The sequence below is a fragment of the Metarhizium brunneum genome, chromosome 5, assembly GCF_013426205.1.
Source record: "Metarhizium brunneum chromosome 5, complete sequence".
Classification (NCBI taxonomy): Eukaryota; Fungi; Ascomycota; class Sordariomycetes; order Hypocreales; family Clavicipitaceae; genus Metarhizium; species Metarhizium brunneum.
In genome coordinates, this window is record NC_089426.1 from 143,061 (window position 1) to 170,446 (window position 27,386).

The 27,386-nt window shown below is 53.8% G+C and overlaps 10 protein-coding genes across 10 annotated transcripts; 3 read left to right on the forward strand and 7 right to left on the reverse strand.

The window, feature by feature from the left end:
* Positions 1-11: 11 nt before the first annotated feature.
* RDR1_2 (Protein RDR1) lies at positions 12-1,784 on the reverse strand (the record flags this gene model as incomplete). Its single annotated transcript, XM_014687872.1, has 1 exon — positions 12-1,784. The coding sequence occupies one exon, from the start codon at positions 1,782-1,784 to the stop codon at positions 12-14; it is 1,773 nt and encodes a 590-aa protein (XP_014543358.1).
* A 1,115-nt stretch (positions 1,785-2,899) lies between these two features.
* Positions 2,900-3,939, reverse strand: G6M90_00g081180 (uncharacterized protein; the record flags this gene model as incomplete). The annotated part of the gene is made up of 3 exons (XM_066131172.1): positions 2,900-2,987; positions 3,071-3,597; positions 3,691-3,939. The coding sequence occupies 3 exons, from the start codon at positions 3,937-3,939 to the stop codon at positions 2,900-2,902; spliced, it is 864 nt and encodes a 287-aa protein (XP_065987330.1).
* A 1,449-nt stretch (positions 3,940-5,388) lies between these two features.
* On the reverse strand, positions 5,389-6,203 carry SNF1_0 (Carbon catabolite-derepressing protein kinase; the record flags this gene model as incomplete). Its single annotated transcript, XM_066131173.1, has 3 exons — positions 5,389-5,394; positions 5,456-6,111; positions 6,149-6,203. 3 exons carry the CDS (start codon positions 6,201-6,203, stop codon positions 5,389-5,391), a joined length of 717 nt encoding a protein of 238 aa, XP_065987313.1.
* Positions 6,204-7,980: 1,777 nt separating this feature from the next.
* betA_3 (Oxygen-dependent choline dehydrogenase) lies at positions 7,981-10,192 on the reverse strand (the record flags this gene model as incomplete). Its single annotated transcript, XM_014687874.1, has 6 exons — positions 7,981-8,763; positions 8,823-9,398; positions 9,446-9,668; positions 9,721-9,876; positions 9,929-10,018; positions 10,074-10,192. The coding sequence occupies 6 exons, from the start codon at positions 10,190-10,192 to the stop codon at positions 7,981-7,983; spliced, it is 1,947 nt and encodes a 648-aa protein (XP_014543360.1).
* Positions 10,193-11,978: 1,786 nt separating this feature from the next.
* tropE_2 (Short-chain dehydrogenase/reductase tropE) lies at positions 11,979-12,905 on the forward strand (the record flags this gene model as incomplete). Its single annotated transcript, XM_014687875.1, has 4 exons — positions 11,979-12,251; positions 12,304-12,452; positions 12,503-12,659; positions 12,720-12,905. 4 exons carry the CDS (start codon positions 11,979-11,981, stop codon positions 12,903-12,905), a joined length of 765 nt encoding a protein of 254 aa, XP_014543361.1.
* Positions 12,906-13,410: 505 nt separating this feature from the next.
* G6M90_00g081220 (uncharacterized protein) lies at positions 13,411-14,404 on the reverse strand (the record flags this gene model as incomplete). The annotated part of the gene is made up of 4 exons (XM_066131174.1): positions 13,411-13,671; positions 13,739-14,234; positions 14,290-14,318; positions 14,369-14,404. The coding sequence occupies 4 exons, from the start codon at positions 14,402-14,404 to the stop codon at positions 13,411-13,413; spliced, it is 822 nt and encodes a 273-aa protein (XP_065987338.1).
* A 626-nt stretch (positions 14,405-15,030) lies between these two features.
* G6M90_00g081230 (uncharacterized protein) lies at positions 15,031-16,143 on the reverse strand (the record flags this gene model as incomplete). Its single annotated transcript, XM_014687876.1, has 1 exon — positions 15,031-16,143. One exon carries the CDS (start codon positions 16,141-16,143, stop codon positions 15,031-15,033), a length of 1,113 nt encoding a protein of 370 aa, XP_014543362.1.
* A 268-nt stretch (positions 16,144-16,411) lies between these two features.
* On the forward strand, positions 16,412-17,196 carry G6M90_00g081240 (uncharacterized protein; the record flags this gene model as incomplete). The annotated part of the gene is made up of 2 exons (XM_014687877.2): positions 16,412-16,419; positions 16,491-17,196. The coding sequence occupies 2 exons, from the start codon at positions 16,412-16,414 to the stop codon at positions 17,194-17,196; spliced, it is 714 nt and encodes a 237-aa protein (XP_014543363.2).
* Positions 17,197-17,259: 63 nt separating this feature from the next.
* prtP_1 (PIII-type proteinase) lies at positions 17,260-18,630 on the forward strand (the record flags this gene model as incomplete). The annotated part of the gene is made up of 1 exon (XM_014687878.1): positions 17,260-18,630. The coding sequence occupies one exon, from the start codon at positions 17,260-17,262 to the stop codon at positions 18,628-18,630; it is 1,371 nt and encodes a 456-aa protein (XP_014543364.1).
* Positions 18,631-19,355: 725 nt separating this feature from the next.
* On the reverse strand, positions 19,356-27,203 carry hpm8 (Reducing polyketide synthase hmp8; the record flags this gene model as incomplete). Its single annotated transcript, XM_014687879.1, has 5 exons — positions 19,356-21,393; positions 21,464-22,327; positions 22,433-22,848; positions 22,919-27,033; positions 27,089-27,203. The coding sequence occupies 5 exons, from the start codon at positions 27,201-27,203 to the stop codon at positions 19,356-19,358; spliced, it is 7,548 nt and encodes a 2,515-aa protein (XP_014543365.1).
* Between the last annotated feature and the right edge of the window lie 183 nt (positions 27,204-27,386).

Sequence of the window (27,386 nt, forward strand, 5' to 3'; positions counted from 1 at the left end):
CCCCCGTGCCACTACCACTGGACGTCAGGACCGAGCATCGATAGATATGGCTCGACGAGGAACTGCTCCCAGTCCAACCCCCAGGCCATGTCTTGCACGGCGGTGTTGGCCTCGGAATCCCGTTGCGCCACGGGGGATGGATGGCCGGCCCCGACAGCTTCCAGCTGGGCGAGCTCCTTTCGCTTCTTTTCCGTATTTAGAATGAGTAGATGCCGCGCCATGGACAAGGCCTCACGTGTCGGCCCTGTGTCGGCAGCCCTGACGAGATCCTCCAAGCCCCTGAAGGCAGCGGGAATGTGCAGGGAGGCGGCCGGCGTGTCAATGGCCAGCAGGACGCAGGCATACTGGAAGACGCTGCCGATGACGTTCCAGAACAGACGACCCTGGTTAGCCAGCTGCTGAGCCGATTCCACTGCAGCGTTGCCACAATCAATGACGAGCTTGATCATGTCGTCGGATATACCCATCTTTAGCTGATAGATGCGGCGATAGAAACAAAACGCGAGGTCCGCCTTGGTTACCACCAGAAATGGATGAGTGAATTGGAGCTGTTCCAATGCCTTCAGACGCTCAAACAGCTCCTCCCGAGGAGTTGAAGGCTGGCATTCGAGGTGGAACGGGGAGTTGGGCGCCGGGATGATGTGGGCAATTCGCACGAACTGGTCGGCGACGGACCCTGATGTCGGGATGATGGCCTGGCAAGTCACGGCCCGAAACCGTACAGACGAGCGGTCGTACTCGTAGGACAGCAAGTTGTGCCCGGCCCACGAGATCCAGAATATGCGCCGCAGCCGGTCCGCGTCGTGTCCAACAGCGCCGGCGCCGGCGACGGACGCCATCTTGTTGATATTCTCTTCCTCGTGCAGCCCCACGGCTTCGCACAGGTGCATCATGGTGCATGAGGCGATCCAGGCATTGTTGGGGCGGCTCGTGGCTCGCAGGTAAAATACTCGCATGGCCCACGCAACAATGTGGTCGATGCCCAGCATGCGCATCGAGGCTGGATCGTCGAGAATGGCCTTGGCGTACTGCACCAGGTCAGACTCGCGCGGGTGTCTGTTTGGGGATAGAAACGACCCGAGCGCGGCCACGCCAGCGGCCACGGCGCCAAAGGCGGTCATGGTGCTGCCGCCGCCATGGTAATAGTCCCGACACCGCTGCGTGTAGATTCTCGGGTCCAGGTAGTCGCCAATGGGTGCTAGTGTCGAGAAGTGCACATCCGAGAAGATGCCCAGATCGTGCTCCGAGATGAGCGTCCCCAGCAGGGCATGCGCGTTGGAGGCCTCGTCGGGGCGGATGCCAAAGTTATACGCGAGCGAGTGCATCTTGGAATGGCTATCAGAGCCAAGGACGCCGCTCAATATGTGCGGGAACGCCATCGACGCCGACGCCCCGGCGTATCTAGACTTGTGCTCGTCAAAGATGCCGGCGGGCGCGGTCGTGGACGCGCCGGCCCTGGGCGTCGGGCTCTTGGTCGACGAGCCATGGGCCTCGCTCGGGCTTTGGCCGACCTGAGACCGGCTGCCGGGACCCGGCGATGTAGCGGCGGCCCGGCTTGGCATGCCGCTTCCGCCGTCGACGCCGACACGCTTGGCTGGCGGAGGATCATGTCCGCCGCCGGCCGAGGTGCCCGTGGAGTCATCGTCACGGGCGGCGTACCTGCAGTTGTATTCATAGGTGGTGCACATGCCACAAGGGTACTCGGCGTCGCATTTCCGCTTGCGCTGGTGGCAAGGGATGCATGCCTTTCTCGCGCGCTTGCGCCTGGCCGGTGTCGTCGACATGCCTGCCAGGAGGCATGGGCTTCACGATGTGCGGCTGCGGTGCAAATATAACTTTCCAATGTCAAGGTTGGTTAAAGTTGACTTTTGGCCCCCACTATTTCAATCTGTCAGTGGACGGGTTGATATTCCGCCGGCCACATGTGCAAGGGATGGTCCCTGCATGTCGCTAAAAAAAGAGAGGCTGGTTAGGGTTAGGGTTGGAACCCATCATCCTCGCTTTCATGGGCGCGGGGGAATTTACAGGCCGCCCGACCATGCATTGCGCTACGAGCGTCGTGAAGCTAACAGCATTGAAATTAAACTTTAAAATTTATATCATCATTGAATGAACCTCTCACGGTCATCTCACTCAGACCTTCTTGTTACGCCCCAAACTGGGTTTTCAAGCTGTACCTGGTGCCTCTAAACGCAACATGGACCGTGGATTCCACGTTGTGATCGTTATTAACTGATCGATGACATTAGCTCTTGAACCATAGGTTGTTTCCCCCAAAAACACTTAATCTTGCCCTAATGATAGCTCTTGAATTACTACAACTCACAATGCACTTGCGGGCGCATCTGGTACCTTGTGGCTTGCCAAGCGTGACAGCACAATATATTTGGAACTAAGTTCTAGTGGGAGTAGAATTTAAATCTGTCTGTGGTATTCAATCAATTTGATGCCTAAGCTAGGCTTTACTACTGCCACTGCCACTGCTACTGCTACTGCTACTGCTACTCCTGTGTGACAAGGGCTCGTTAGAGTGCTTGGAACGACAAGGTTCAAATTCAAACATAATATCAAATAGTGTTAAAGGTTCTTAGTTTTTTAAGAGAAAGGAAGGGAACAACAACCGCTATATATATATATGAAGGGAACGGCTGTGCCTAGGGCTCTTACCCGGGCGCGTGTTTAATCTGTGTAACCAATAGGTCCTGCTACTCCTGCTACTCCTGCTACAATAATACCAACATCTCACTGTATTCTCACAAATGCATGGTATTTTGTGCTCCTCTTGTCAGTATCAACGTGACTATAATTGGACTTTTAGTTTTTGCTTCAAGCACTCATGGCATAATAACGCGAGAGACTTACATGTGACCATTTCCGGTACTGCTCCCTCGTTCGTCTCTTACTTTTTCCAGCCGCCGAGGCGAACCAAGGAGAGGATCCCTCTCATGCGAACTGTTTGGCCTGGGGTAAAGCGTTCTAGGCAAGAGCTATTTTCAAAAGAGGTTAGCCGTACATACGAGGATGAGAATGATTTGATTCATCTTGATGTAGACAGTTTCTGGGCGCTTACTCTCCAGAGTAGTCCATGTAGTTGTCGACTGGATCCAGACCGAGCAAGTCGGGACAGGTATCGCGGCCGACGGGACACTCATCCAGGTTGTTGGCAGAGGCTTCGGCAGGAGTGTCGGCAACAAAGTCGCCACCCTCCTCGTTGCAACCGCCGTGGAAGGTATGCAATAGACCAAACCAATGGCCAACCTCGTGGACAGTAACCATACCCAGGACGCCCGGGTTGCCAGGCAGGGTAAAGGAACCGATCACGCAGCCATCCCTATCCAGTTCCTCGCCACGGTTGGTGTATATGCCGGGGAATCTGCAGAAACCCCCCAGGCCGTCGTATATGCCAGGCAAGTAATAGAGATTCAAGGTGCGCGAGGTGCCTTTGTGCAACTTGGTCTTGTAGTCCATTTCGAAATCCTTTGGATGCATGGCCCATGAGGCGTTTTGGTTCCAGGTTGTGCCATTGAGGTTGAAGGTGAGGTTACTTGGTGCAAATGCGTTGTTGAGGACTTTCATCTGGCTGTCGATTTCCGCCTTCTGCTCAAGGAAACTTGGATTAGAACAACGCAAACGAGTACCACAAAAATAGGGCCTGTAAAGGCAAAAGGGGACGTGGAAGCACAAGCTTACAGTCAGCCAGCCGCCTTGCCTGGTTTGATTGGTAGCAATAACGTGAACCCACGTCTCCAACGAGATACGCTCACCGGTATCCCGACGAGTCAGGCGTGACTCGTCCTTGGATAACTCCTCGTGCAGAGCCAATATATCGGCATCTGGCTGGGAATCGCAAAACTCCCCTTGCTCTCTCGTCAACAAAGTTGCGCTGGCAATCGGCCCGAGGGCTAACAAAGCAGCGGCGAGATAAGACAGAGACGGCATTTTTCAGAAATAGTTTGTCAAAGGTAGAGGAAAGGTGTATCTTATGTCTGGTTTGCGCCCCTTCCACTGCCAGAATGTGGCAACAGAGACTTATATACTGCTACGGTGCACGGCTGTCGCGTTGAGAAGTAGCTCGCCATGTGCTCTCGCCGACTACGAGCTTCACGCGGGCCCGTACCGAGCTCGGATTGAGAGCATGGCTATTCTTTTCCCATCGACTTTTCTCTCTTTGCAAGGGAGGTAGGCTAAGTCTACGCTGGGCTGACGAGGCCTACGCCCGTTGTCCATGTCCACAATAGGTTAAGGTCTCGGTCAGCAGCCGAACCAGGCGATGGCGGGGTTAGGGTTATGTGGGAAGCTGCATGCGCCTAAAATAGTAAATTTTGACTGAGCCTTTTAGAGTTAATTACAAGGGGCCGTGTTAAGGGTCGGCCTAATCGTGCTACTACAAGACGGTTTATTGCAGGTGGCTGGTTGCAAATACGAAGCTACCAGACCGTTGACATCATTGATGCCAGGCCTTATTTGGATAACACACCGGTTGAGGGTTGCGCTATGGACAATTTGGTATGCCGACCCGATGTCCCATCAGAGATGCGATCAATTGCGACAGCATCGAGTCAGGTGGTTGACCAAGGTGGAAGTTTATTACCCGGGGGCTAAATTGGGCATAAAAGACCGCGGCAATTATGAACCGTTCCCGGCATATATCATGTCTGGTGCAAATATATCAACTCCACCCTTAACCCACAAAATAAGTTGCTACGGCAGAATTGTACCGTGGTACTTGCTTTGCATCATCCATCATGTGCTGGGCGGCATTTGGTGGATTGTGGCTTGAGGTTTTAGCCCGCACGCGAGCATCTGCGGCCGTGTTTGCGCCGTGACAGGGTTCTCCCACTTTGTTTCAAGGTTCAATGTTCCTTTGGTCCAAAGGATCTATTGTTTTAACGTGTCTGGTATGCCAAATTTAGGCAAATGGCTACCGCTATCCCTGCTTTGGCAGACTTGCGGTCGGGTCATGGAGTGTTAAAATTATATATGCCTAAAATTATATTATATTTCACTTACTTACTAACTTTATAATTAGGGGTAATAACTATAACAAATATATATATTAAATTACTTTTATTTTATCCCTAGTGCGGCATAAACTGAATAAGGGCTCTCAGCGGAGGTAGCAAGAGGAGCTTGCGCAATGGGACTAACAGGTTGTAAAGTGTCGCAATGAACCAGACCCAACCCGCGGGACTTTTCCATTGCAACGGCTTCTCCTCGACAGGGTCCCATGGCTTCCATGACGGGATGCTTGCCGATGGCGGATAAAGTAAATCACATCTTATCTCGACACATAAGTAGTGAGAAGAAAATAAAAGGAGGGTTCAGCATACCAATATTCAGTATTTGCTGAATCTTCTAACAAAGCGGCTAACTTGGCGGTGTCTTGATTTATTCCTGCATCAAGTATATGAGCCATAGGGCAGCCGCGTGATTGCGAGATGGACACACAACCTACTGTCTGTTGCTGTTTGTTAACAATCTCCTTGGCTGATATCCTTTCGTCTGGGCGCGCAATCAGAGTGTCTTTGACTAGGCCCTCTAGACCGTTTGGTTCTAATCCTCGTTGAAGGACAGCGACTCCATCAAGCCACCTCCTTATCGGTGCGGGATCATCCCTAATAGATCCTATTTGCCATTGGGGACCAGTAGATTCGGGTAACGGAACTTTTTTCAGCATGTATAGCATTATTACTCCTAATGCGAAAACATCGCTCTCGGGTCCTCTGCAGTCGCCTGTTAGCAATTCGGCTGGGATGTACCATGGTGTTCCTCCTCGTAAACGGGGGTCGCCGAAGGCAGTAGCAAGACCAAAGTCAATGAGAACAGGCCCCCGTGAAGGATCATAGACGATATTTGCAGGTTTGATATCATTATGGATTATTTTTTTACCATGGAGGTATTCTATCGCTGAGGCCATGGTGCCGAAGACACGGATTGCGTCGTCCGAAGTGCCCGTAAAATAGAAGTCTCCAGCTTTATTTGCCCATGTTGAAGCTGCAAGATCAGGATATGGCAAATGTTCCATATATATAGAGTAAAATCTAGCATCTGATCCGTAAAACTTGATAATTGCAGGCTGGTTCGTTCTCGTTAGTATTTCGAAGCCCCAGACTGCAGCTACAAGTCAACGCTCTCGGAGCGAGCGTACCACCACCAAGAATTGTCGTGCAGCTAAACCGCCAAAAGGCCCCATACACGGCCATGGCGAAAATAAGTTTGTCACACGGAGTAGCAGGAGAATAGCAGGGAAACCGCCAGAGACCGACAGACTTCAATAACGTCAGCACCATATCCAAGCCCTCAACCAAAACCATTCCTTCGGGACGATAGCAATGGCACCGCAAAAGGAAAATGCCTAAAATCCTGGTGGCTGAGCAGAACAGTAGTATATCCCCTGAAGCACACAGTACGTCAAAGTACTGTAATGTGAGATAAGTATGCACGGTGCAGGGAGATTGATCCATCGAACGACAAGGAGACAAAGGAGCTATGGCAGAGTATTCAATGCAGTCAAATAATCACACGATGGTTAGACGCAGGATTTTTCGCCTGGTATTTTCAGTCGCCTAACCCGAATCCGGCTGGGAAACTCTACAGGGTCGAAGGTGTCAGCTACTGAGGTGATAGTGGCCCGAAATTCATTGATTTGGTCATTATTGTGCATTCAAGTTTACGACTGAGCTTAGAAGAAATACAAATCTGGCGAGCTGCGGGTAAACTGTCGAAAGAATCGTGGCACAGATCAGGTCCCATTCTATGTGATGGAGAAATTTCTGCTTCTTGCAGTAGGGCGAGACAGCCCGACATCTTATTTTTACAACGGATAGCTTGATGCGAGGAAGGCTTGCACTGCAGTGGGCTCCCACACATATGGACAAAATGGACACCACTTATGCGCGCATGACCAAAGGTGATTCGGCCTAACTGCATGGGGACCCGGTCAGGATGATAAAGGAAGCCAATGATAAGTTTTACCAGGCTCGTGGATGCTTATATCAGGTGATATGACCTTTGAACAAATGTTTCGAAACCTGATCATCCGCGGATATGGGCTACATGCTGATAGACTCAATATCATCGTCACTATCGTCAAAACCTTGCCACTCATTCCTGAAACGATCGCTCGCGCCTCTTGGTAGTACACACGTTATGGTGCTTGGTCGCATCGGCCATACTGACATGGCGATGCATAACCACTCGATCTGCCATGTCTGGTCTGCTAAATGTAGGGACTTCCGAGCGGGAAGGGTTGTTGATGCCGAGCCGTGAAAAAGCGAGACGCAATTCAAGTCCAGTGACAAGGCTAGCTTCTCTCGCGTCTTTCCCTCGGGCTCAGACTTGCTCAGATGAGGAAATTGACCAAGAGCGGCAAGTATCAATTGGTCATATGCTAAATTGAAAGAGGGCTGACCCTGCACCGGCTGGAATACGCCTTCTTGGACTTGAACGCACGACTTGTACTTGGACACAACCCAGTAGCTCCTTAATATTTGTTGCAGCGACATTTTCTTGCGTTGACCCTTTCGACCTTTAGCTCTGGGAACAACTTAACTTCCAGATGATGCCGGCTGCGACGTTCAAACACAGGAGGTTGGCTTGCAGCCATTTGAGACTCGGTAACAGTTGAATGCTGAAGCCTCCATCATCAGCTGCATATAGTGTATCCAATCGCCTTGTCAAAGGGTCGTAGCCATCAATTGATGCTGCTGTCCAGTTAATTGACCCATGAGGCCACAGGCAAACATTGTAGACCTGCCTACGGGTTATTACCATGACAGCTACAGTTGCCATATTTAACACGACACCTGCGTGCACTCTTCTTGTACCGCAGCGGGATTATTTAGCTGAGTAGATGATGGCATGATACAATATTCCCTGTAAATTCTGCATGAAGAAACTAAATACTTTGCAACATTGCTAATTCCCAGCCAATCGCACATTGTTTTTGCCTGCAATAGGGCTCCTCCCTCTTGATACCGCTCAATGTTTCTCCGAAAGGCCATCCAGGATAACATGGGAAGCCTTTTGACTAATCATAAACACAGGGACAACAGGGAACGCACCCGGTGTACGTGGAAAGACGGAGGCATCCACCACACGAAGACCCTCGACACCATTGACATTGAAATCAGGGTCGACGCAATAATCCGGGTCGTCTTTGGGGCCCATGCGGCAAGTCGATGTGACGTGGTGGCTATACGCATTGTCTTTAATCGATTGCTTCGTCTCAATCTCTGGACTGGGTTCAATAATCTCAAAGGGGGCATACGGCGCGCCGGTGGCATTGAAAACACGCTTGACCATGTCGGCCGCCTCCTCGAGAGCCTGCAGGTCGCGTTCCGCCTTTTGCTCAAACCAGTTAAAGTTGATCAGCGGCGTGTCTCTAGGGTCCGTCGAGCGCAGAGTCACAGTGCCGGCCTCGTTGCCAGTCTGCAACTTGACCAGAGACCAGAAGAAGGCGTTGTCCGGTGACCGCACCCGGCTGAATCCGGGGAAGAATCCATGAAAGTCGGCATTGGGGCCGCCAAAAAGAGCGATATCGCAGTCTGGGGTCTCGCTCACGCTCGATTTAAACAAGGCCGACAGTGGCGCGCCGCCCTCGCCATAAGGTCCCAGGCCTTGCGATTGCCAAAGTTCGAGGCATGGATCGTCGGACGGCGGAAGACTTGGGTTCATTTTGCAATTTTCAGAAGGGTTATTCTCCCACGGCGTGTTGGCACGGACACTGACGCCGGTTTCGTAATTATCCTGCATGTAATTTCCCTGACAAACTTGTTAGCGGCCTCGGACGCCAAGGGGCACAACATCGAATACCGGCTCACCACGGCAGGCAAATCCACGACAACTGGTATTCCCAACTTTTCCAATTCAGCTCGGGGTCCGACACCGCTTAATTTGAGTATCTGCGGCGTGTTGAATGCTCCTCCAGCAACAATCACCTCTCTAGAAGCTGCGACCCTCTTGAGCTCGCCAGAGTTGCTCGCGTTGTATCGGTCGTCGGCCGAGTAAAGGGCCTCGCCGACTAGATACTCGACACCACTAGCCCGGGGTTTGCGGCCACACTTGGCATCTTCAAATAAAACGCGGGTCGCCAGGCTGTGTGGGCTTAGTGTTAGAGGGTATTTCGCGGAGCCGTCCTCATTCAAGGCGCTTAGTGTATCCGCGATATAGTTTCGGGCCCCGTTTCGGCGTCTTCGAGAGTCGATATGCAGAGCAATGTCAAAGACTTGAGATTTCTCGTAGCGGTCGGGCTCGATGCGATTTATATCCCGCCTTAGGAGGTCAACTAGTTGTTGCTCACTCTGGACATCGACGCCCTCGAGCTCTCGAATCGCCTCCTTGACAAGCTTCGTTACCCCCGGACGAGAGGTGGTAAAGGTATCATTTATTTGTGCCGACTGGTATAGTTAGCCAAGTCTCTTTTGGTCGACGGGTCCTGACATACCGAAACGAAACCGTCGTAACCGTGGCCCAACTGGTCAGGGGGGAGATAACCGTTTCTTTCAACTTCAACAAAGTATTCTCTCATTTTTTCCGGTAACCAAGAGTCGTCATTGGTAAGGTTGGCTATGTGTGTCCAGTCGCTGTCAGGAGGTACAACAAAGTACATGGCGTTGACTTGGGATGAACCTCCAACTGTTGCCCCACGAGGGTAGTATATACCCAGCCTGTCGTATTGTTAATTGAGATGCCAAGATTTTGGACTGCGGGGTGTCTTACGGCTCTGCACCAGCAGGAGGATCCAGTCCAACATAATACGATCCATTGTCAAGCCTGTATGTGTACTTATTGTCCCGCCTTGCCTGAGTTTCATTTTGAAAGTGGTTGACAAAGAACTGCCAGGAGATTCCAGGTGTTTCACCAGCCATGTTAAACCTGCAGACTGTTAGTGATATGGAGTGTTTTATGCTGGTTAAACTGTGCTTACCAAGCTGGGACTTGTGCGATCAGGTTCTCGCCTTGATCCTGCCCAGCCTCAATTAGGAACACGGAGTGACCTGCGCGGGCAAGATTGGCCCTGTTTCTTTGTAAGCTGGAAATTCCTTGAGTTGGGGGAAAGGGGTTCCTCCTACGCTACTGTGCCACCTCCGGGGCCTGAGCCAACCACAACATATTCGTACTCTTCAGTTTGAACTGGCGCTCCTGCGCCTAGGGCGGCCAAGAAGGCACCAAGAGTAGCTAGCTTCATCATGGTGTGAAAATGAGCAAGTAGCTTGATAGGTGTCATAAAGCCCTGTGTGATGGTTGAGGTCACAGTGAGACCGAAGCGACCTTTTTATAAGGATCTGAGAGGGCTCTAGCGGCGACTCTATGGCTGCCAGCCTAGCTCGTCCGGTCTCTACATGTATGAACAGAAACGTCCTAAGTCCGAATGCTACTCTCACCTTTGAAACAATTCAAAACTTATCCCAGCATCTTGGAGTTCATGCACAGTAGCATTTGGTGTGCCCGGTAATGCTCCTTTGCACCACCATACAGCGGGATATACTGGTGCATGTAATGTAGCACTGCGTGCCGCCTTGCAAAGCAAATGAATTAAATGCCCACTCAACTGGTCTTATGTTGCAGTGCGGAAAGAAGTCTGGCACTCGGAGCAAACGACTTTTGTAAACAGTCCCGAACATTATCTCCGAGCAAGCACGCATATCAGCTTTTCGACCGCCAAGAACAAAGCACTGCGGCAACGATGTGACCTCATGACAACATGGTTTATGCATGACATTTATGAGCACAGGATCCAGTTCGGAATTAATACTCCAGGAACAACAGACAGCGGCAGCAGACTTGACTTCGGAACAAGCCGTTCCCCACTGTGGATTTCTGACGCAGCTCGTGATCAATTAATTGGGAATATTGATCTCAAGCTCAGAAGAAAAGCATGTACCAAGACCCCCCTGGGAATATGCTTGAGCAAAGTCCATTATTCGTCATCAAGCCCCATATGCCTGGACAAGTACCATGCATTGTACGGTTTAGTGTTACATTGTTAATTAACTCAGTACCAGCAGCAACTGAAACTCCCATTTTTTTGCTTAATTCCCTTTAGAGGAAGGAGGGTTTGTATCATTTACCTGAGTTTCCAAAGGTGGTTAACCACCTCTTGAAACATCCCGGGTCTACCATTTTATGATGATCGTCACCAGCTTCAAGTCTGGTGTAGAGACAGCTTTGTCTAGCAACCATGCCATTGAGCAGTGCACCAGACTCTTAGGCAAATGCCTCCACTTGTACACAGACAGATGCGGCGCCCTGACTAAACCCGCCAAGTCACTAGCTAGTCATGTCAAGTTGGACAATCCTAGTAGTTATAGAATGACCAAGTAGTACTTTCTGGGCGTGGTAGTGCATAGTAGATGTGTGTTGCAATCATGCCCTACGAGCGCGTAAGCAGCAATATGGGATTCACTATAGAACTCTTAGTTCTGCTCTAATATAAAGCAATTCATGGTAAGTTCACTTTCAACAAATACCAACCATCATATTATGAAACCATTCATGGCTATTTAGCAGAACATTGAAACTGAATTGATGTCTGCTGTTGACCACGCAAGGTTAACTGGCAGGGGCTTCTAGGTGGAGCAGTGGGCCAATCACATGCAATCATGGGGATACTATTAGCGCATCGCACCTTTGTGATTCTAGAAACCTGACTTGACTAATGTGCATGGAGCCGTGGACCGGAGATGGCTTAAGTCCGGCACAAGACATCCGATTAGCAGCTTCGCCCAGCCTAATATCAAGTAGTGTAGAATAGGCAAGAACTTGGAATAAATAGCAAGGGTATGGAACTCGGCTCCTGTATCTTGCCATTTCGCACTTGCCTCTGCTTAAAACAACTTGAGCTTATCAACCATTTTTATCTTTATTTGTACAGAGACAGTCACAGACTTATTGCATAATTTTCGTCTTCAAATTAGCCGCGACTCTCCTACCGTATACTCCCTTCCTGTTATACTACATCTCTTTCAAGAAACAAAATGTCGACCGTTCTGGTTACCGGCGGCGGCCGCGGCATCGGGCTTGAACTCGTACGGCAGCTAGTGCAGCTACCAGAGTCACGAATTTCCCTCGTCCTCGTCACAACTCGAGGTCCCTCCCAGCCCTTGGACGAGCTCATCTCTAGCTCGGCCGGCCGCATTGCGCAAGTCCAGTGTGAGATTACCGACGACAACTCAGTGAAGCAAGCAGCAGCTGTCATTGAGACTAAACTTGCCGGCAAAGGGCTCGACATCCTGATCAACAATGTCGGAGTACGTAGTTGGCCCCTGACCAGTCTTCTTTCCGTGCTAACAAATAGGCAAGATAATGTCATACACGGAGGGTAGAGTTGGTGCCTTGGATGGACAACAGTTGCTGACTGCTTTCAACGTCAACGTCTTAAGCACGCACCGCATCACCGCAGCATTGATTCCGCTGCTGCAGAAGGGTACCGGAAAGAAAATAGCCATGATGTAAGTCTGCCAAACGAGTTTCTTTCCAGAAACCATCTAACCTTGCCTAGCTCAACTCCTCTTGGTTCTATCGACTATGCCAACAGGTACACGTGGCTCCCAGTGCCATCATACAAAATTACAAAAGCTGCGATGAATATGTTGTCCGTCCAGTACGCCATCGACTACGAAAAGGAAGGATTCACCGTTGTGGCTGTTTCTCCAGGAGTAAGTTCTAATTTAAATCAAAGATGCAAAGAACTAAGCGATATTAATACCAAAATACAGTGGCTTCGAACCGACATGGGCTCTCAAGACGCAGACTTGGATGTTGCAACTGGTGTTAGGGCCTTGAAGGATTTGATCTTGTCGGCAACCGTCGACGCCAACGGTAAATTCTACAATATCCACGTCCCAGGCTGGGAGAATGCAGAAGGCCCCAACCAGTACGACGGCGCAGTGATCCCCTGGTAGGGTCTGCTCGGGAATTCGACTAGACTAGACTAAATAGATTATAGACTAAAGCATCTGACGCCGCTCAACCAACCTGACATTGGGAATCACCCAAAATAGCTTCAGTCTGGTGTTTGTTCTCGGGCATTGTAGAGCCTTGAGCTGTATCAATTTCCTCTAAAAGTCTCGTCACTTTGGGTGCACTTATCTAGCCCACTCCCGTTCTCCCAGCTAATCATCTTCGGTTTCTAAATATTAATCTCGACAGCACAACTCCCAATCAGACCGCTGACATGTAGGCGAATAGGCACAACTTGCTGTATTATCTTGACTCATGAGCAATCTCTCTTTACTTGGCCAAAGCTCTCAATTAGGGACCGGATGATGGCGTTGTTATAATAGGGTGCCCTTGCTCTTACTTACAGCAAGAAAATGCTGCCAGTGAAGCCACGGCAACCCTAGTTGTAGGTGCAAATTCACACATACTTGGATGGTTGCAATATTGTCATAACTGCACCCTCGCGTTCTATTCAACGGCCCAAGGGTTACCAACATGCGGCTGTCGATCCTCACGCCCATCATCACCAGTACTCGTTGTTTGGTGAGGCCTAGGCTCAGGCTCATCTCCTGTGTTGTCATCCCCTCCGCCTCCAACTGCAGCTGGCAGAAGCCGAGTCCTCTCGGTGCTCCGCTCTGCTTCTTCGGTATTGGTTACATGGAAACTCACTCCCCTTGTTGGCATTCTCCTAGCTAGAGTGAAAGACGGCCACGGGAAGAAACTTGCCATCTGTACAAGTAAAGGACCTGTCAGGAAACAGCATTGGGTGGTGCTAGCCGGGACGCAGCTCACATACCTGAAAAAGTCCGATAAACAGCACGATTCCAAAACTAACGCCAGAGTTATTCTGCAATGCTGCCCTCCAAGGTTGGATGCACGCCGTGTCTCGCCCGTACGTTTCGGCGCATTGTTGGGCGGTATGCTGATTGGGGAAAGGCCAAGCTCTGTCCCTTACCGTATTAAAGCCACAGCAATTCAGGGCATCCTGAATCCGCCGGATCGACCCGGCGTCGTGGCTGCTGAAGAAGCGCTGCCAAAGGGTCGATAGCAAGCAGTCGCGGGCGGCTGATGGCAGAATGTTGGAGAAGAGAAGGGTTGCCAGGACCGTAGTCAGGATTGCTTGGCCAACCTGCAAGGCCTGGGCCACGAGACGATTCAGGCGGCTATTAGAACGGGCGAGACGCGGATATGAGAGTGCGTTTGCAGCAGCTGCTAGAGGAAGTAGAACTGCGATGATGGTAAGGGTCGGAGAGATTGGCAGCGATAAGCTCGTGGAATGAATGTGCTCGTATCTACGGTGGTTCGTTAGCGAAGATGGTTATTGACGTCGAGTCGAATTGGACAAACAGTGCCACTCCAAAGAGCGCCAGAACTACCTGCTTCAAGTTAGTTCCAGGTACACGATGCTTGCATCTTCGCGTCTTACCACAAGGAAGGCAAAGAGCAAAGTCAACGCACTCATCTTGGCACTTTGGTTGACTCTTCAGTCTGCGATTTTGCCACAAGTGACTGGTTTGATTCTATTCGATTGCCAGCTGCTCTCTCGACGCCCAAATGCACACCCAAGATCACGTGGGTTGCTCGCACTTGGTTCAGAGCACGCTGTGTTTCCGAACATTGAAGGGCGGGCAAGGTTGGGGTGGCGCGGCACGTGCAGAAGCCATGTACACACATGTATACTCCGTACACGGAACAAAATACCAGCACAATGCGTTGGCGAATACCATACCAGACAATACCAATTCAATAAATAACGTCGAACAGCCAGTGGTCGCAGCCAGCGCTCGCAGCCATCAGCGCGCCTGCCCGAAAACTTATGTCAATTATCTCTGATATGTGTACCAAACCTTAACGCCTCTCTCTTTACAAAACTCTTGTCTCATCTGTTTGAGCTATGGACGGTATTTTGAAAATTCACTACTGACGGATTTTTCTCTTCTCTTCATCAGAGTTGTTTTATAGAAAAGAAACAACCAGCACATGAAACCATGGTCATAGAATTGAGCTCTTAAGATTCGCTCATAAGTATAGGGTAACTCTAAAAACGGCCGGATATGCCCTCCCAACCACGACGCCAAATCTTGCCCGCTATGGATAATCCGTGAACCCTGCTGACGGCCCATCCCGATTTGTCATGTAGCCAAAGCGCTCCGGCTCCTCAAGCACAAGCGGAGGAATGTCTTTATTCTTTTCAATCTTGATAAACGTATCCTGTTGCCTCTCCCAGAGATCTCTTCCGTCACTCACGGCGGCAGCAATCTTGTCCTTGTCCCTGTACCGCTCCGCATTCATCCACCCATGAGAGAAGCTGGACATTTTGTTGAGGAACTGCTCCATGGTAGCGAAGCAACTGCTACAATGCCAGCCTGCATTGTTCAGCACTCCCTTTTCCCGGCCGCGCAACAGGGCAAAGCCACCATCCCCGTTGCGCAGATTGGTAGGCTTGAGGGTGCGCGATCCTTGGTAGTAGGTGGCCTGAGGGTGCTGCCACTCGGGTCCAGCGTGCAGAAACTGGAAAGAGTAGTAGTATAATTTGGAAGCGAGCGTGAGACGCCGGGGGTAGTTGCAGGTGCGAAGCACAAGCACGGTTTGTGGACGGGGGATCTCATCAACGTCGGCCACGATAATAACGTCGCCTTGCATCGGACTTCTTGGCCCTTCCAATGTGAGCATAACCTGCTCGTACATGGCGTCTCGCTGCAAGTCTTCGTAATCCCACGCACGGTGGGGGTGAAATGAGGCTGGGAACGCCAACTCGTGATAAATCATCTTGTCATGGTAGCGGCGGAAGTAGGCCCAGTTATGCTTGATAACGAGGGGCTTCCTGTCACCCTGAAACGTCTTGGGCGATTCCACAATGATGAAGTAGTCGACTTGGTCGTATAGTGTGTTGAGTCGGATCTCGAGAAAGTCCAGCTCCGAGTTGACCATGACGAGGTCGTATACTTTGCGCTCACTGGAGACGCTGGGCGGCGCAAACACCGGATATCCATGGGCGGCGCAGAAGTCACGCGCCGCATTGGAGGCGTAGTACTCTGTAGGCTTCTGGCTATCATGTAAAGCCGCCTTTAACAAATCTAGCGGTGTGTTTGTGACTTGGTGAAAGCTACTATGGTGTAGCGTGGGTCTGAAGAAAAGCCACCAGATGAAGGAGAGAAGTCCTATGCCGAGGATTATTTTGGCGCGCCGTCGAGCTGCCATGATCAAAGATGCACAGAGGGGTATTAGAGAAGACGCTTGGAATAAAATGTATGGCAAAATCGCCATGCTCATCCCCCTTTCATGTTGTCACGTGTTGGGATCGCCGTACGCAGCCTTGTTACGAGGTTGGGACGTGCACGGAATGGCGTATGCAGGTGCGTCATTATTATCCTACGCATCGGGCTGCGAGTAAATTACGATAACAGGGATGTGGGGGTGTAATAGTTGCCCAGATGATGCCGAGGACGAGACGTCCGGTGCAAACAATATGGTTTCGTAGGAGGCTGTTTTGGCCAGGGCTGCCGGGTGGCCAAGGGAGCAAACCTGATACCTAATGCTCGTAATAGGAGCGACCCTATGGATACTCTCGGCCACGGCACTCAAGTAGCTGGTATTATAGCAGGATATGATGCCGAAAATGGCTTTATTGGGGTACTCCCCAACGCCACTATTCATGCCTACGCCGCTGAATCCGACTTGACAACTTCTACAGAAGACACCATGATAGCAGCTTGGCTTGAAGCCTACAAGGATGGGGCACAAGTCATAGTCTCTAGTATTGACCTTTCAAGCAGTTGGGCAGAAAGGCCATCTGCTCTTGTTGTCTCGCGTATTACAGCAAGAGGCATTCCCTGCATTGTTGCTCTTGGCAATGGCCACTTGGGTCCATTCGACGCCGTGTCGCCAGGCACCGGCCGCGGCGCGGTGGCGGTGAACTCGGTGTCCCGCAGCCATGGCCGAATAACAGGCGAGTATGTCTATCGCATTAATAGCGACGCTGATATTGCCTTCGGAGTCAGGATGGGAGAGCCGCACGCCTGGGATACCGAGGAGCTCGCGGTACATGATATCGACGCCGACTACGGAGGCAATATAGACGACATGGAAGGCCCTTTGCCTGATTGCCAGCCGAGGCCGGGCGATGATGGTAAAAAAGACTTGACTGGGCGCGTAGCACTTATTCGCTACCCCGTTAGAGACGAACAGCACTGCATCTTCGAGCAAAGGGTGCTGAACGCAACGGCCCGCGGCGCGATCCACGTCCTGGCATAGTCGGGAAGAAACGCCCTTCCACTCTCTGCACCTAAAGATGCCAAGGGAATCGTCGCAATAAGCATGACAGACGCCACTGTTGGCGAAGCCTTGGTCAGAGCTCTCTCCGCTGGCATGACTGTCAGGGTGCGCCAGGTTGGTCCTCATCGCATCACAACAGGCAGCATTGCCAAGTTATCATCATACGGGCCAACTTATACCCTTGACATTAAACCCAGCGTGCTTGCACCGGGGGATGATGTGCGTTCCACGTTATACGGCGGTGGTTATGGAGGAGTGGCGGGCACGTCCTTTGCCGCGCCGCTCGTCGCCGGCATCTACGCTCTTGTTGGCGAGGCGCGAGGCACGTTTGACCCAGCTATTCTTGACAGCGTTATTATGGGAACGGCCGAGCCGCAATTCTCGAGTCACAGTCATTACTCTGAGGGCGCCCATGACTTCTTGAGTGTCGCGCAGCAGGGCGCAGACCTTGTCAAGTCCTGGGAAGCTGCTCACGCCACAACGCTTGTCGCTCCAGCTAGTTTCGCCTTCAATGATACGACTAATCGTGTTTCTTCCATTACCCTTTCTATTAAGAATACGGCTGATACTACGGTCCAATACCAACTTACACATATCTCAGCCAAAACTCTCTATACTCTGGATCAGAATTATACTACCAGAGGCACTGAAGAGATTGATGCTCCAGTCCAAATCTCCTTGAGTGAAGATACTATCACGCTTAGTTCTGGAGAGTCTGATACTATTATTATCTCTGCCTCGGATCCTCAAGGGGTAGACCTTGAGCGTTTACCCCTATGGTCTGGCTGGATTGCTATTAATGGATCGGATAGCACTCGGTTAACGGTACCGTATCTCGGTCTTGCGGGGTCACTCCGCGGCGCTCCTGTTTTCACACCAGGGATCAAGTCGGTATTGGCTCGTGGAAGATTTTATGAGGGTAATGTTGGCGAGGGCTCTACCGTGCTTTTAAGGGGCCCTCCAGATACCACAGTCCAGCATACTGGCTTGTCACGTCGCTCTAGGGCCCGGGTGATACTGACCCATTTCGTCCTGGCTCTTGGCTCACCTGAGGCTCAGATCTATGTTGTCCTTCTTGATATTTGTCCCGATGCCGAAATAAAGCCAATAGCTCTAGAGCTAGACCTTAAGAGAAGTTGCGTTCCCAAGACTAGCATTATACAGGTAGGCGAATTTCAGACTATTGGTCAGATTGCCAACTCTCCTTTCCGCTATATTGGCGGCCGTTCTATGAAGGAACTTTGGGATGGCTCTCTTTCATCAGGCCAATTTGCTCCTCCTGGTAGATACAAGCTTATGGCTCGAGCTTTATCTATCCAAGGAGATAGGAATATTCCATCTGACTGGCAGGTCGCTGAGACGACAGAGTTTGTTGTGGCGTATGAAGGTACAGGTAGCGCAGGCTCCGCTTAGTCTATTCTCTACAGTCTATCTTTTACATTCTTAACAAATGGTGTAAGGGTGTCACATGGTAGGGCCAACACCGGTTACACAGGATAATCAAGAGACCAAGATAGAGATGTCAGTCGTCTGTTGCCTTGGCCTTGAAGCCTAACCATGTTTTTGTCTTCATAAGAGACTATTAGTGTAAATATTCTCACAAAAACAAGGGGCCTTGAAGAACAAATAGGATTCTTATTCCACTTAAGGGGCGTTTATTCAGTGAGAAATCAGCTTCTTGGTGACCTTATCTAGCACGTCTAGCGATTACAACACGCATAGCTGAGTTTCTAGGTGTGGCAACTGACGACGTTGACTCTGCTAAGCCAGTTTCACGATACGGTGTGGATAGTTTAGTAGCAGGAGAGTTGAGGAACTGGTTGATCAAGACATTTGGTCTGCAACTGACAATGCTTCAGTTGTTGAATAAAAAGGCAAAGATTGAAGATTTAGCAATGGACGCTGCTGGAGTTGAGGCCTAGTAAATTAAATAAGACTGAAGATATATTCTATATAACAATTAATGTATAAGTTTAGATTCTTCTAATAAGCAACCCTCCTTCTATAAACGATAAAGTAATATGCAATGCCCAGGTAGCGCCGAGATGCGTGTACACAAAATAGCAAAAGAGCAGCCTGCGATATTATACTGCTACCAAAATCGAACAAGACCACGCAAGTAATTTCACCCCAACAGACTAGTTCAACTTCACCAAAGTAGACATGGATGCAATCTTCTCGCACAACGCCGTGATAGACACGTTGGAAAGAACATCAAACACCGTCAGCTTAGCGTCCAGCGTCTTGAACATCCACTTGACCGTTTCCACGGCCACCAAGGAATCTACACCGTACGAGTGCAGTGGCCGGGAGGGATCAATTTCCGCCACGGAGCTCTGAAGGGTCCTTGCCACGCGCTCAAGAAGCACCGTCTGGACGGCGGCGGCGGCTTCAGCCACGGAATGAGCCTGAGAAAGCTGCGTTCGCACAGAAACCTTGCCGGCATCGGCGTCACCAGACCCAGCTGCAGACGAGGCACCGGCCGAGGTACGTGTCTGGGCCAGGATGGAGAAACGGGCATCATCAAAGTAGAACGGCGTGCTTATACCGGCTGCCTGCGCAGACCGGGCCGTGGCCAGGCCGGTTGGGATCTGCACCACGGAGCGTTCAGTCAGGGGCTGTGTCGTCGACATGATGGCTGACTTGATGAGCGCATGGAACTCGGGCTCGCGGATTCCAAACGGCTCCTCCCACTCGCGGAGATAGTCGGTGATGCCGTTCTCGGCGAGAACACCCACGTCTCGCATGATGCCCAAGTCGATGGTGATGGCCCTCTGGCCCAGAGACTGCCGATGGTGTGCCATGGCATCCTCGTACGCGCCCGCAGCGGCGTAGTTGCTCTGCCCACGGCTTCCAAAGACGCCCGCAAAGGAACTCAGCGTGATGAAAAAGTCGGACACTGGGATCTGCTCGTGCAGGTTCCACGTGCCCTGCACCTTGGGCCGCGTGCTTTCGGTCCACTGATCGTGAGCCATCCTCTCAAAGAGACCGTCACGGAGGACCATGGCACACTGAATGACACCCCGGATAGGCCCAAGAGCCGCCCGGCATTGCTGGACGACGCGGGATACGGTGTCGGCGTCGGACACGTCCCCTTTGCAGACGAGGACGCGCACTCGATGCTGCATCTCGAGTTCCTTGACGAGGGCGCGCGCCTCGCTGCTTGCTGCGCCGGAGCGAGAGAAGAAGCACAGCCGGCGCGCCCCAAGCTGCACCAAGAGCCGTGCAAGACTCCGGCCCAGGCCGCCGAGTCCTCCGACGAGGAGGTAGGTGCCAGAGTCACTTAGGCTGAGGTCCGGTCTGACGACGGGGACAACATCTCCCGCCTGGAATGTCAGCACGAGCTTCCCCAGGTGCTGGCCCGTTTGAATCTTGCGGAATGCCGCTTCCACCTGAGACGCGGGATACGAGGTGAGCGGCGTCGCGGGCTTGAGAGCGCCGGAACGTACAAGGGCCATTGTCTCTCGGAGAGCCTCTCCCATGAGGTCTGGCCGCTCCTTTTGGACACGGTTCAGGTTGAAGAAGACAAACGTGGCATCCTGGAGGAAGGGCTTCATGTCCAGGCGTGCGTTGTCCAAGATGTCCTTCATGCCGAGCTCGACAAAGGTGCCAAAGGGGGCCAGGCAGTGCCACGTCTGCCGGAGAGCTTCCCCGGCAAGCGAATTGACAACAATATCGACTCCGCGGCCTTTGGTCATGCGCTTCACGCCCATGGCAAAGCTGGCGTCTCGCGAGTTGAAGATGTGGTCGTGGGGAACCCCGTACGTTTCGTGCACAAGCTTCCTCTTCTCCTCGGAACCAACCGTCGCGAAAACCTGTAGTCCTAGATGTCGAGCAAGCATGAGGACGGCCTGGCCAACACCACCTGCGGCAGCGTGAACGAGGACTGACTGGCCGGCTGTTGCGCGCGCCGACTTGACGAGTGCGTACCAAGCTGTCGTGTGGACGAGGAGAATGGCCGCGCCCTCTTCAAAGCTCATGGTATCAGGCATAGGCATAGCGTAGTCGGCACGTACGCGATGGACTGTCCGGTGTGCTCCGTGAGCGAGGAAGACGACTCGGTCTCCCGGGCGGAGGCGCGTCTCTGAAGCATGTACACGGCGAACGACACCAGCGCCCTCGAACCCGAATGCCCGGTCCGGGATCTGTCCCAAGGCGACCATGACATCTCGGAAGCTGCACAATGTTAGTAATGGGAACCATGGTGGGATAATCAGTGACACTTTGAACTTCTGGGGAGACTCACTTGACTCCGGAGGCCTTGACGTCGACTTCCACTTCGCCTGCTTCCAGGGGCTCCAAAGCCAACAAATCGGGCTCAAAGCAAACAGAGTCCAGCATGCCAATCTGGCGCATGCACAGCTTCAGTCCTTCTGGCTTCTCCTGTAGCGTAGTCGCAACCGCGGCCTTTTCTCCCTGGCCCAGCAGCTGCGCAATCTCCTTGTTTCGGGCCTCATCCTCGACCAGGCGGCTGACAAGCAGCGCGTCTGAATGCCACCGAAACTCTGTATCGGGACCACTATACCGGAAGACACGAGTGACCAGGTCGGCGTAGCTGTCTGCCCCGGGGCCAGGCAGATCAGTCACCTCAAGCGTGCGTATATGGACGTCAGCCGCCTCGTTGCAAACGCTGCGAGACAGGCCCGTGATCAGAGCAGCATCGGGCCCCAGGGGACCACTCACCCAGAGGGTGCTCTCGGCATTCGAAAACAGCGACTGCAGGGCCGCGAGATCCTCTGGTGCCGGGTCCTTGAGAAGCGCAGACTCCAAGTCCGTCAGGACGATGCAAGGCTGGCCCTTGAGCTGCGACACGTCGGAGCCCCAACGGACGCGCTTTGTGGGAATCGACGCCTTCTCAAGATTCTGGGCCACGGCTGCCGCGATAGCTTGGGCCGTGGCAGATGCATTGGCGGATTCTATGAGGGTGACTTGCTGCGGCTGGCGATTGTCACTGTTGGCCGACTCGGCGGCATTGCCTGTGAGACTCAGGCGGAAGTGTCCGTGAACGGCGGACTCTGTGTCCATGTCAATGAGTTTGAGAGCAGGCGTCAGTCCCGAGCGCGCGAGACACGATGTCCAGCTGCTGCTGCTCTGGGCAACGTCTAGGTTTCTGCAGAAGAGCAATGTTAGCAACCTCCTTTTGAATATGGCTCCGACCGCAGCCAGCCGAAGCCAACAAGAACAAAAGCGTCCAGATGTCATTACAAGTACGTACCTTGTCCACTGAAGACAGCCCAGTGCTGTGCCCAAGTAGAGCCCAGGCTCGCCGACTTCTGCGACGATGATCCTGCCCCCTGGGTTCAACAGCTTGCGCGCGTTGCGCAAAACGACCTCTAGCTTTGCGTGTATGAAGCCAGGGTCAAATATGAGAATGACATCGTGCTTTCCCAAGGCCTCGTCGAGTTTCTTTGTAAAGTCTGCAGCGGAGACTTCAATGTCGGAAGCCTGAGACCCAAACTGGGCCCTGACGCGGTCGGCGACGCCCTCTTGCGATACTCTAATAGCGTACTGCGCTGTCTGGAGAATCTTATGTCGACTGGGCAGAGCTGCGAAGACAGAGTATGGCACCGAGTCCAGGCTCAGCTCAAGAATCGACAGGTCGGGCTTGGCATGATGGCGAAGGTCGATATACTACGTCGTGTATTAGCACCCTGCACTTGGCGTCTTGCATGCGGCATAGAAACATGAAACTTGTACTTACTGCGTCGAGTGACTTTAATAGAATGGACAGAGCGCCGTTTTGCTCCACCTCTCTCAACATCTTGTCTTGTTGTTCTGGTGATGGAATGCTTCCTTCTCGCACTGCGGTCAAGGCGTCTCTCATTGCGAGCATGTCACCGCCGGGGGATGGACGTTTGGATGATGAAGCAGCCCCATTCGTGAGTTTTGCAGACTTGGCCGACAGCCAGTCAGACAAGTTTGCCATGGCAGGATCCACGGCAACACGAGGTAAAGTTTCTTCAAGGTGATGGACATGATTGTTCAGCTCTGTGGCGCGGGCGACGTTGGACGCACCCTCCTGCTTGACACAATGGTCAAGATATGTCCGTAGCTGCTCACCGGTCAGCAAGTCGATTGCCGGCTTCCACTCGAGACGGAAGCCAATCGGCCGACTCTCTGCTGACGCCGCCTCCGACTCGGTCATGCGCCCCCCGGATACGTCGGCGCAACGGAACCCCTTGATTTGCACAAGTGCTCTGCTGTTTTGGTCATCCAGCATGTCAATGTCGGAGATGAGCTCTCTGAAGCCGTGAGGAGAGGAGCGCGAGACTCCGCGAAGCAGAGTGCCAGGGGTGTTTGGTGTGTCTGCTGCCACGACCAGCTCGTCGATTGTCGTTGGGACCATGGGGCCCGGAAGCAACGAGTCCTCGAGCGCCGCAAAGGCAAGGTGGAAGACGGCATCCAACGTCCCCGGATGGATGACGTGAGGATGGCTGCGGTATGCGGGCGGCACGAGGCTGTCCACGGCCGGAATACGGACGGCGCCGATACACTGGCCCTGGCCCGTTCTCCGAATCTCCGTCACGTTTGCAAAGGTTGGCCCGTAAACAAGGCCAAGAGAAGCAAGGCGCGAGTAGAACTTGCCCACGTCGACAGACTGCTGGCAAGAGACGTACGTTTTCTTGTACCAGTCACAAACCATGTCCGACTCCAGGGCACGCTCGCGGTCCATGGCCGAGTCTGCGTCGGCGGCATACTCGATCATGATGAGGCCGGAGCAGTTCTGACGCAAATCGCCGCCGTCAATAGATGAATTGACGGTAAACTCCATCCAGGACGACTGGCTGCTGCCCGGCGCGAGAAGATGCGGTCGGAGTTGCAGAATGGCCTCGGCGGTGCTGTCCTCGGTCACCACCAAGGCGGCGTCGAGGTGCACGTCGCGCAGTCGGAATGCGCTTACTTTGCGCTGCTCGCCTGCATGCTGTGAAGCCGCTTCGATGGCCATGATCAAGAAGCCGGCCCCGGGATACAGGATGGACCCCTGAATCTCGTGGTCCCGGATCCAGGGCTCCTCCTCCAGCCTCACCATGCCGCGCCAGTATCTCTCGCGGGCGCCCATCGTGGGACACGGGCTTCCCAACAGCGGCAGGCGGGCGTGCTTGCGCAGCCGATACTCTCGGGAAAGACGCGACTCGGCCCAGAATCGAGTCGAGCGGTTCCAGGGATAGGGGGGCAGGTCGACCAACGGACTCGGCTGCGGCCCGGACTCCAAGTTTACGCGAGACATGGCGACGGGCACACTCGACAGGACGAGCTCGCCGGCGCACGCCAGAGCCGTCTTTACGGCGCTCTGTCCCCGGGAGAGGACACTCGTGTACTTGAGCGCGGACACGCCCTGGGCCTGGAGGATCTGCTGGACGGGCCCCTTGAGCGCGGCGTGCGGCCCAATCTCGACGAGCACATCGACGGCCGGCTTGTCCCCGTCGGAGAGGAGGCTCGACACGGCTTCGGAGAAGCGCACCGGGGAGACGAGGTTTTGCACCCAGTTGGAAGCGCCGAGCTCCGCGGCGTCGATGACACGGCCCAAGACGCTCGAGTGCATGGTGCGCCCCGGACGCGCCGGCAGCGGCGCAAGATCCTTGAGGAGCTCAGCGTACGCGGAAGAAACCGACTGCATGTGGTGAGAGTGATAGGCCACGTCCACCTGCAGCTTGCGCCCAAACACGCCGGCCTCTTGGACCATGGCGAGAAGCTCGTCGATGCCCGCGGCGTCCCCGGATGCCGTGACGCTGGTCGGCGAGTTGATGCAGGCGACGACGACTCGTCCCCGGGTCAGCTTGGCCAGCCACGCCTCGACCTCTTCGGGGGAAGCCCCGACGGCCATCATGGCCCCCCTGCGATCCCCGTGCGTCTGCTGCATCTCCGAGGACAGGATCCCGCGGTAGTAGGCCACCCGCAGACTGTCGTGCTTGGTCAGGGCGCCCAGGCAGTACGCGGCGGCGATCTCGCCGCTCGAGTGCCCGGCCACGCGCGCGGGACAGACGTTCCAGTCCTCGAGCAGGTCGACGGTGGCGATTTGGAGAACCGTGCAGAGCGTCTGGCTGTAGGCCGCCTCGGAGAGCCGCGACGTGGCCTGCGGCTTGGCCAGCTCGTCGACGGCAGACCAGGGGCACCCGAGGGCGCTGCGCAGGAACTCGTCCGACGCCTCGACGCTCTGGCGGAACACGGGGTACGCCATCAGCTCGACGCCCATGCGAGCCCACTGCGCGCCCTGGCCGGTGAAGATGAAGCCGAGCCGGGGGGCCGAGGCGGCGACGCGAGTCTCGGGAGCCGCCCACGCGCCGCCCTCTTGCTGGAGCGCCTGGAGCAGCTCCGAGGGCGTGGAGGCTGTGGCGTACGTCTGCCATTGGAGATGGGACCGTCGACTGGCCAGGGTGAAGGCCAGATTGTGTAGGTATGCGCCGCCGTCTCTCGAGTCCTGCGGCCACGACTTGAGGAGCTGCTCGAGATGCTGGGCCAGCGACGAGCGGACGCGCCCCAGGCCCTCGCGATCGTTTGCGCGGAACAGAAATAGCCGTGGCGGCTGGTCATTTGGCACGGCTTCATGCATTGCCGAAGTCAAAAGTCTCCGTGTCTGGGGATGTGTGCGGGTGTAGTGGTGGCCCCTGAGTTTGCGTGCCTCGAGATAATGGGCCGCGTCGTCGAGGATCAGATGCGCGTTTGTACCGCCATATCCAAAACCCTGGGTGCTGAGCCGCCGCAGGCCTTCGGTCGGCCAAATTGTTTGTGTCGCAGGCACCTTGAGATGCCATTCCTCCCAGCGGATCTTGGGATTCAGGACGCGGACGCTCGGCGTCGGGGGTATCACGCCCGTTTCCAGGATGTAGACGCACTTTATGAGCGAGGCCAGTCCCGCGCAGGCTTCGAGATGCCCGATATTTGCCTTGACTGATCCCACCAGCAGCTCGTCCGACGCCGTGCGGTGCTGGCTGAATGTGCGGGCAATGCCTTCCATCTCACGCGTGTCGCCGGCCTGGGTGCCCGTTCCGTGAGCCTCGACGTAGCGCGTCTCCGCAAGCGAGAGGCCGGCGTTGCGGTACGTTTCTGCAATGAGGGAGGCTTGCGCCTCGACGCTGGGGATGGTGAAGCCCTTTGTATGGCCGTCCTGGTTGCATCCGCTGCCACGGATGACGGCGCGGATCGGGTCGCCGTCGCGGAGGGCGTCGGCAACTCGCTTCAGGATGACGACGCCGATGCCGTCGCCCCTGGCGTAGCCGTCGCCCGACTCGTCAAAGCTCTTGCACTGGCCGTCGGGGGCCAGAAACTGCTGGTTGGAGAGGTACAGGAACATGTCGGGGTTCAGCAGCAGGCTGGTGCCGCCGACAATGGCGCTCTCCGTCTCGCCGCTCCATAGGCTCTGGCAGGCGAGATGGCAGGCGACCAGACTGGACGAGCAGGCCGTGTTGACGGTGAAGCTGGGCCCGCGCAGGTCGAAGAACCACGAGACGCGGTTCGAGGTCGACGTGTTGCTGGTGCCCGTTGCGGTGTACAGAGGCGCCGTCTCGGCATCGCGGTACAGCATCTCCCGGTAGTCGCTTGTGAAGCTGGCCATGAAGACGCCCGTCCGCGAGCCCGCGAGCTCGTCGACGCGGAGGCCGGCGCTCTCCATGGACTCGTACGTCACCTCCATGATGATGCGCTGCTGGGGGTCCATGGACTCGGCCTCGACCTTGGAGAGGTTGAAGAAGTTGGCGTCGAAGGCGGCCACATCTTGCTTCATAAAATGCCCTCCCCGGGGCAGACTGGTGTTGATCTTTTTCTCACCGTAGTGAAAAGCATCCGGCGTCCACCGATCCGGATTCTCAGAGTATGCATCTGTCTTGTGGTCAGTGGCAGGGTCCAGCATGAGGCATGGCGGCACGGTACATACTACGTCCATTGCAGATGAAATCCCAAAAGTGCTCGGCGGTATCTGCTTCGCCCGGGAAGCGGCACGACAAGCCGACGACGGCAATGTCGTCTCTTGATGGTGCTGGCGCTTGCATGGTGCACGTCCGTACCGAACGGACTGTGTGCAAGGTCACAATGAATAATGTTTGCAAATACTAGGCAATACAAGGGAAGACGAGGGTGATGAAGAGGAGAGTGATGCAAGTCGGAGACTGCTGAACTTGAAGATATACCCATCAACAATCAAGGCGCTCCCAGCAGCACCCGCGACTTTTATT